We start from the raw sequence: 8,882 nt of genomic DNA, 5'->3' as shown, positions 1-8,882 counted from the left end.
TGTGTCTTACTGTGTCTGTGTGTGTCTCACTGTGTCTGTGTGTATCTTACTGTGTCTGTGTGTGTCTCACTGTGTCTGTGTGTGTCTTACTGTGTCTGTGTGTGTCTTACTGTGTCTGTGTGTGTCTTACTGCGTGTGTCTTACTGTGTTCATAGCTTATTCAGTTATTGTAATAAATATTTTAGCCCATTTTTTAGCTCAAAATATTTTTTCCTTTTTTTTCTCCTCTAAAATCTAGGTGCGTCTTATCAGCAGGTGCGTCTTATAGAGCGAAAAATACGGTATGCACTCCGAAGCCTTGTTCATTTTGTTCACTTCTGTGCTGTGCTAATAGTTATTCAGGCCTTACTTATTCAAGCACCTCTACCAATGACGTAGGCTTGAATAACTTTATTAAACAGCACATAAGTTAACAAAATGGACAAGGCTTCGGAGTTTGTAGTTTGTAGAGGTCTGGCCCTCTAAAACCATTCCAATTTCTCATGTGGCCCCATGGGAAAATTAATTGCCCACCCCTGCTCTAGATTGTAAACTTATGAGCAGGACACTCTCTGTCTATCAATTCTAGTTTTGTCGTACCCTTTGGATGCATGTACTGGCGGAAGCGCTGTGTACATTGTTGGCGCTTCAGAATAGAATAATAATATTTACAGCCTTGTGAAGGGGCCAGCAGTCTGAATCATGGCGACCGATAATTTTCTCCTGGCGCCTAGGTGTTTGTGAGCCAAACCGGTGGCCGAAACACATCTTCGGCAAAATGCGAAAAAAAAAAAACGGGCGAAAATAATCCCTGCAAGGGCCGCACTGCTTAACTGTGTGTTGCTCTTAATGTGCAAGCAGCGTCTCTTGTGAAGGAGGGTGTATGAATGAGTATATGAATGAGTGTGTGTGATAGCATGGTTGTGTAAGTGGCGGGAGGAGCATTGCACATGGGGCTCTAAGTGATGTGCAGCATCAATACACAAGGGGGGGCAGCAAGCCAGGTTTCAGTATGTACTCCTATCATGCCAAGTCAGCTAGTACATGCTGGAACCTGGGTATGTCTGGGCAGGACTGTGATTGGTGTTAACAATCAATAACTCGAGATTGAGTGCTGGGGCAAAGTGTGGGTGCAGGGCAACGTGTTGGGGCAAAGTGTGAGTGCTGGGGCAAAGTGTGAGTGCTGGGGCAAAGTGTGAGACTGAGTTCTGGGCAAAGTGTGGGTGCAGGGCAAAGTGTAAGTTCTGGGGCAAAGTGTGTGTGTAGGGCAAAAAAAAGTCCTGGCTCCTAACTTTTTTAGCTGGCTCCTAGATTTAAAACAAATTTGTCAAGCCCTGAGTTAATTCATTGATGGGTAAGATGTTACTTGCTCTGCCCTTTGTTTTTCTGCAAATAGTTTCCCATTACGTTTGCAGATGATGTACTGATGTCAGGAAAGGGGTAGAGGAGCAGCTGGATTATCCCTCAGAAGAACAGATTAGGAGATCATTATAATAAAAACTCTTTATTACACGAAACATTTTAATGCTTTATATATTTTCATTTCACTGGAATGTATAAAAGCACAGAACACATAGAAACATTAAGACAGATATGTGGATCGTGTTAGTACTTTCAATATACAAGCCAAGCTATGCCTCTCTGTAGGTTTTCAACTGTTGTTGGACGACAAAGTACATCACTCTTTGAGGCACTGGCGTAACTACAGGGGCTGTCCATCTAGGGGGCCCGGTGCGACCCCTTCTTCCTGGACGACACCGACCCAGGTCAGAAGGGCCCTTTCTAAACTATTTTGAATCAGCACGGGGAGACGAGCGTCTCGGGGGTCACACGAGGGAGGGAGGTGGGTGGGATGTATGCATATGTGTTTATGTATATATATATATATACATATATATATATATGTATGGATGGATGTGAGCATGGATGTGTACTTGCGTGAGAGCATGGATGTGTACTTGTGTGCATGTGTGAGCATGGATGTGTACTTGTGTGCATGTGTGAGCATGGATGTGTAATTGTGTGTATGTGTGAGCATGGCTGTGTACTTTTGTGTGTGTGAGCATGGATGTGTAAGTGGGGTGAGATGGAGTGTGTGTTAGTATGAGTAAGTGTGTAATTTGTGTGTTTACATATGTTTTGTGTTGGAACGAGGAGGGGGAAAAGAAGGCACAGACTCGCTGTTGAAGTTTGGGGGCCCAGGGGTGAATTTTTGTATGAGGGCTTGGTGGTTTCTAGTTACATCTCTGCTTTGAGATTTGCTTACAGGTCAAGGGTGATAGGAGTTGTAGTGCAATAACAGCCAGTATGATATCTGTTTCCTTGTTCAGTCTACAAGTCTACATAGCCAAGCAATGAAGAAAAAAACAGAATGACAGCTTCAGTGCCCTGAACGTCTGTCGGATTACAACTCCTATCACCCTCAGGCAAACCATTAACCAGCTCTGAGTTAGGACTCTTGAAGACCAACACAATAGCAGTTACCTAGCCATGGCAAACACAAGAATAATACAATCAATGGAAAAAAAAAAACCTTTGAGGAAAAATATTTTCTTTCATGATCAAAATCAAACTAAAATCCATTTTGGTCCTTTTTCATTCTTCTGCTTATAAGCATTTCAACAGGAATGTGTTGCAGGATGTTCGTCGAGGACAGTCACAGAGTTTTCCGATTCTGGATCCTTTCCTGACAGCGCATTGTTCTCCAGCATCACACTGCAACAGAAACACCATGTAGTGGGCTAGATTTACGGATAGTGCTACTAGACACACGGTCACCATCAGAGGGTGAATAATTAAATCAAATAAAAATTGTGTGCTAACATCTACACACCAACATATGAGTAGTACATAAATCAATGCATTTTATATAATTCAGGGAGTCAAAGAACATGAAAAGCAATAAATCTAGTATAGATATGAGCTAGTGAGAAACATAAAAAATGCAAACTGAATCCAGGGACTGTTGGTTTCTATTGACAGCTCTAATACAGAGGCGAGGCAACCTGATTATGGATCCATTGGTGATCTTCTGCTCTTTACTTTTAGTGGAAGAGGTTTTTTATTATTGTTTTAATACATTTTGGTATAATACAAATTTCCTGCCTGTTGTCTAATTTTTGTTTGTATTTGGAGAGTTGATATATATATATGAGGTATTGTGATGGTTTTTCCTAGTAGTGAGGCACTAGTGGGTCTGGTGCAGCTTAAGTCACTGTTTGCCACAGTTTGTGTTTATTGCATTGAATACAGTTATATGGAGCTCAGGCTCTGGACCTCCACAATCCCCAGATTTTTTACTCCCCCAACATCCCTACATTGAAAACAAATGCTTTCACATTATTGAATAATTTCTGTAACCAGATTAAAAATTAAATGAGAAGAATATGTTGCATCCTAAGTGTTTGAAGACAGTAACCTCTTACAAGCAATCCACTGCTTTTTATTTGGTTCTAATAGAGGGTTATTATAAGCAATTCTGCTACAGAGTGCAAAGAGACGCAAGAGTGCTGCCTTCTCTACAGAAATTAATAAGAGTGATCACTGTGATTTGGGATTTCTGCACTTTTACTACTTGGCACCAGAATTATTGGATTAACATCTTTACCGACATAAGGACCTGCAATGACAAGGAGCACTCACCATGGGTACCTGGCCATATTTTTTCTCATAGGAGGGAAGCCTTTTACTCTTTAGTTTTTCCAGTACTTCTTGCAATGCATCAATCTGTAAGACAAGATGAACCATATCGTAATTTTAGAGATAATCATCTGGATCTCCCGTTACTTGAGAAATTATCATCTCCGAGCACCGGGGGGATTGTATAGCTCTCCACAGCTGCTGTGTCAGCTTTACTGGACTGCAACTCTCATCAAGCACATTGGGGCTATAATGCTAAAACCCCTAGGAGTCACCCAGCACTGGAACATCCTCTAAAATGAATAGCAAGTGTTCTTTAAGCGGCTCATGGGAGACTGGGAATTTAAAATTATTGAAAAATATTACCTAAAAATAGTATTGGTTTGATGGGGAAATATCTTTACATGCATCAAGATGCTGCATAAAAGCTGTTTTGGAGAAATTTACCCTGCACAAAATGAGTATGTAAAGCTTAACATATAGGATGTTTCTAATTATATATATATATATATATATATATATATATATATATATATATATATATATATATATATATATATATATAAATTCTGCATACCTTTGTCAAATGAAGCCCCCATCCATATAGTTATGTAATTTACATTGAAAAATGTTTCTAACAACCATATGTTATAATTTTCAACAAACCCTCACAATATGAGCAAGACAACTAATAAACTAAATTTCACTTTAATAACAATAAATTTCATAATTTCAAATGTCATATTAGAACAATCAGTAATCTGTTATTCTATAGCATGAAGTGGGCTTATTATTACATACCAGCTCCTTCTCCTGGATGGTGTTCTCTAGAGGAGAATAGAAGTCCAGGGCTCGGGTCTCCAGGTAGTCAGATTCCTCTCCTTTTGCTCCAAGCAGTAGGACCAGGAAGGTGGAACTCAGCAGGCTGAGGAGGTGCATCCTGGAGCTCTCCATGGTGCTGGATCTCTGTGTGTTGCCTGCTGCAGCCCTGCCCTATATATAGGGGATGGGGTCCACCCTGGCCTGACATCACAGCCCCATCTACCTCCTGATGATGACACGACATCAGGACCTGCATGATTAAACTACACCATGCATCCTGGATACCACCTGAGGCTATGGGAACACTCATACTACCTCAAAGATATAGATATAATGCAAAATTAATTACACTAAATCAAAATTAAAATAGATAATGTTCACAGAAATAGAAATAACAATGTACCAACTATAGGTCCATGAGCAGGGATCATTCGGTTGGAGTCTCACATACATTATTCCTAATGGCTGTACTTAGCTTAGAGTGCAGTCATACACAATATATATAAGTTAGTGGAAGTTTTAGGCAAGTGGCTAACGTGAGTGAAAGACAAGACCAAGGACTGATTCATTCTATGCTACAAATACAAATGCCACGAACCCTAAAAACAACTGTATATTGTACTTTAAATATGACAGTCCTGTGATATGGTATATTTCCACCTATACATGAGGATTCAGGTGCAGTGATTTATACCTGATTGGCCTTATCGTGCATGGCAATATTTGTGCATTTTTTTGGCAGATGTATTTAATGACGTATCAGCGTATATATATATATATATATATATATATATATATATATATATGCAGTTGGGTGAAAAAGAAAGTACTCTTTCTTTGAATTCTATGGTTTACATATAAGGACATAATAATTTAGCGAACCGACATTTTTTCGTTTCCTTGTTTGCACATATTTGAGGTTGTTGGCTCCTCGTTTGTCTGGTTACAACTTGCTGTCCAGGGGTTAAATGGGAGGAGGTTTAATTGCACCTCCCCCAACACATTAATAAGGTTTTGGTAGCCGTATAAACTGCTTTGTGTGCCCACTATGTAGGAGGTGAGAGTAGGTTCTCACCCTATTGAGAGTGTGCCTTGACATGGCTGGTGAGCTTAATTATGCTTTGGCCAATTCATATAACCAAGGGCTTGACAAATTTGTTGTGAATCTAGGCGCCAGGTAAAAAAGTTAGGAGCCAGGATTTGTTTAAACTAACAGTTGGTCAAGAGTGATCTGATCATCATCAGCCCACTTACTAAACTCACAGCATTTGACCTGGAAGCACCCTGGACTTTCAGGTCAGTGCTGTTTTTTTTTTTTTTTTAATTATTATTTTTTTTTTTTACTCTTTTGATGCTGATGTTCCATTGGAGCACAGCATTGACTGATATTTAGTCCCCAAATGTTAACCCCTGCAATGCCACGAATGTGTCATACACAATTGTGGCACTGAAGGGGTTAACGCTGCACTGTCGCTCTCATGGAGCGATCAGGCAGCAGGGGGGTGTTGGGGCTGGTCTCCACACTCATGGGGAGACCAAAGAACCCTCTCCCCTGTCCCTGAAGCTGCCTCTGGCAGCTGGGACACAATTGCTGGTCTATAGACCAGCCACTGCAGGGAGGGGAGTCTTTGATGACTGCTGTAGGCTTCCATGCCTACAGGAATCATCAAAGGGCTTTTGGGGGCTCGTTTTTGCTGTTGCTGGTTTGCCTGGGCTTCCAGGCAGACCACCAGCAGCAGAGCCCCCTGAAAAACGGGAATTAACCCCTAAATGCCGCAGCATTGAAGGGGTTAACGCTGCCCTGTCATGGAGCGATCAGGCAGCAGGGGGATGTTGTGTCAGGTCTCCACACTTGTGTGGTGACCCAATCAAAACTGAACCCCCTTTCCTGAAGCTGCCTGTGGCAGCTGAAAACACGATTGCTGGTTTTCCAACAACCGCGTTTTCAGCCTACAGGATCACTCAGGCTCGGGGGCGGGCTCGGTGTGACTGTGCTGTCTGCCCATACTCCTGGGCAGACAGCAGCAGCAGTGCCCCCGTGTGGTGACTCAGCCTCTTACATCCACAATTTTTTCTGGATGTAAGAGGCTGACAAAACCTAGGCGCCAGGACAAAATTCTTTGTCGCCATGGCGACCTGGCGCCTGGGATTTGTCGAGCCCTGATATAACCAAAACCTCTCATTTATATTATGTTTATATATTTGTTGCCAACTTTATCTGTGTGAGAAGTACAGACAGTTTTTGTTTTTTGCATACACTGTATTTGCAGCAGGCTCACACCTGTTTGGTAGGCCTCATTTTACACATTTGTATTATATTTTTTTTTATAATTCAGATTTTATTAAGATTTTCAATATTTCGTAACAGAATTTTTTTTTTCCCCAGTAAAACATGAAGAAATGTTATCCATATGTTACCCAAAGGGTTATTTAACAATTAGACCATATCCTTCTATGAATTTGAACTTGGGAGGGGACAAAAATGTGCAAGGGGAAAAAAGAAAGAAGGAATGGTTTGAGTCTGGAACTAGCTTAGCGCACCAACGTTTTTCTTTTCTCTTCTTCATACTGGATACAAATTCATATAATATTAACTTTAATTGGCTAAATGCTAGAACATGGTCAACGAGATTACTTGGCTTTAAGGCAAAAATGAAGGAAAAACCACAGAGGTATTAATGATTCAATCCAAGAAGGACAAAGTCCTGCAGATGATCCAATGTATCTGAGATCTGTTACATCTTATGTTATATGTGCAGAATATTACATTTCCTGCTTTTTGTTATTTATTGGTATAGTTCAAAGATAAGAATAATTGGAAGCCTAAGAAAAACATGTCATTAGGAATAAATACAACTTGTTGATACACTAACAAGTCATGGACTATCCTAGTGAAGCTTGAGCTACTGATAATGATTGCTTCTATTCAGAAAGCATGGAGTGCGTAGTAGATATCAGATGGACTGCATATAATTTAGCGAGAATTCTGATAGAGCGCAATATCAGGGCAGAGTAGAGGGAGATTCTCTATATGTAAATATGCTTATAGTGAAACTACATAAAGTTTGTTCTCATTTGTCAATCGGCATTATTTTTTGGGGATGTTTAGTTGAAAGGTTCTCCTCTCCGAACATTAGATAGGCAGCAGCTTATGGCAGAGTCAGTATCTTCTGATACATTTTCTTTCCTAAAGTTCTCTCCCATCTCTTCACCTCACCAAAAAAGGGATGTTCCAGCCATTATATGCACTTTCATTTTTGTAGTGTTCTCATATGCATTTGTCCCGACCCACCAGGTGTTTTCTGCGCAGGAGATGCATTCGGCCAAATACATCTTCCTGCCCATGGAAAGATTACCACCAGTCAGCTTCCATGCTGTCTTGGTGGACGCTGCAGGGTACTTTTCAGAACCCATGCACAGATAGCACAATAAGAGATTTTAACTGGGGTTCTTCACTGCAGCTGACTGGCAGCTTCAAGAATCGAGAATTGAAAGACCACAGAGGAGAAGTCGCTGTTGCATCTACAGTGCTGCAGCTTCTACTGCAGGAAAGTGCTTTATTTATTTTGTTTTAAGAATGCATGTTAAAGCGCTCACAGAGCTGTCAGGACAGTAAACTGCCCCATTAACAAAGGCTGCCTGACCCAATCAACAAAGCTAACATAATTCTGAAGAATGATCATGCAGATCCTGAGAAAAGGAAGTTAACATGACACTGTCAGCGGGGGTGACAGAGGTCAGCCCTGCTGACACCCAAATGAAGCATGGAGCAGCGCCTGACTGTGTGTCTATATAACTGTGCATGCATGTATAAGACGGTGTGCGTATATGTGACTGTGTGTGTATGTAACTGTGTGCATGAGAATGTGTGTATTAACAGTAACTGGATGTTTGCCCGATTGTGTGTATGTGGTCTGGTACAGGAGGGGGTCCATGGGGGTGACACCACTGATAATCGTGCAGAACAATCTGAAAGCAATGCTTACAAAACATTGACAAATGTCTATTTCTCTTACCCTGTTAAAGAATCCTAATGGGAAGCGTAATCAGAACACAAACCAAATTCCCCAGGGACAAAATGTTCCCATTAGGAAACGATATTTCCTCTTGATAGAAAATATTGTGATTACCGATGAAAACTTAGCCTTTTGTAAGATATTATATGACGGCTAAATAAATGCCTCACTCTCAGTGGTTTGTTGAATATTCTTTATTTAATCCGTACGCAGATATATCAGTGTAATAACATATTGGATACCGATGCGTCATCTCATGCGTGATTCATGGAGCTGCTATCCCCGGGGGATTCGGCAGTCATCTGGCCGGGTTTGCTGCAAGTCTTTCTAGGAGAACATTTCTATAGTGTTAGAGGATTCTATGTACGGCTATGTTTGTCAGTGGGAATTTGCATTGCCTAAAGCAATCACTGACCTGTCAATGTC

General features: G+C 41.0%; 1 protein-coding gene across 1 annotated transcript; it reads right to left on the bottom strand.

The window, feature by feature from the left end:
• Positions 1 to 1,860: 1,860 nt before the first annotated feature.
• CARTPT (CART prepropeptide) lies at positions 1,861 to 4,726 on the bottom strand. Its single transcript, XM_053457873.1, has 3 exons — positions 4,420 to 4,726; positions 3,622 to 3,705; positions 1,861 to 2,694 (listed from the first exon to the last, which is right to left on the bottom strand). The coding sequence occupies exons 1-3, from the start codon at positions 4,570 to 4,572 to the stop codon at positions 2,587 to 2,589; spliced, it is 345 nt and encodes a 114-aa protein (XP_053313848.1). The 5' UTR covers positions 4,573 to 4,726; the 3' UTR covers positions 1,861 to 2,586.
• Between the last annotated feature and the right edge of the window lie 4,156 nt (positions 4,727 to 8,882).

Source organism: Spea bombifrons, chromosome 1 (genome assembly GCF_027358695.1).
Source record: "Spea bombifrons isolate aSpeBom1 chromosome 1, aSpeBom1.2.pri, whole genome shotgun sequence".
Taxonomy (NCBI): Eukaryota; Metazoa; Chordata; class Amphibia; order Anura; family Pelobatidae; genus Spea; species Spea bombifrons.
This window is presented reverse-complemented; position numbering and strand designations above follow the sequence as displayed.

What these genes read in the sequence shown, in the direction of transcription:
- CARTPT (XM_053457873.1), bottom strand. Translation starts at nt 4,572, where the DNA reads ATGGAGAGCTCCAGGATGCACCTCCTCAGCCTGCTGAGTTCCACCTTC. An exon ending in CCATCCAGGAGAAGGAGCTG is followed by an intron (nt 3,706 to 4,419) that starts GTATGTAATAAT and finishes CTTGTCTTACAG; the next exon opens with ATTGATGCATTGCAAGAAGT. An exon ending in AATATGGCCAGGTACCCATG is followed by an intron (nt 2,695 to 3,621) that starts GTGAGTGCTCCT and finishes TTTCTGTTGCAG; the next exon opens with TGTGATGCTGGAGAACAATG.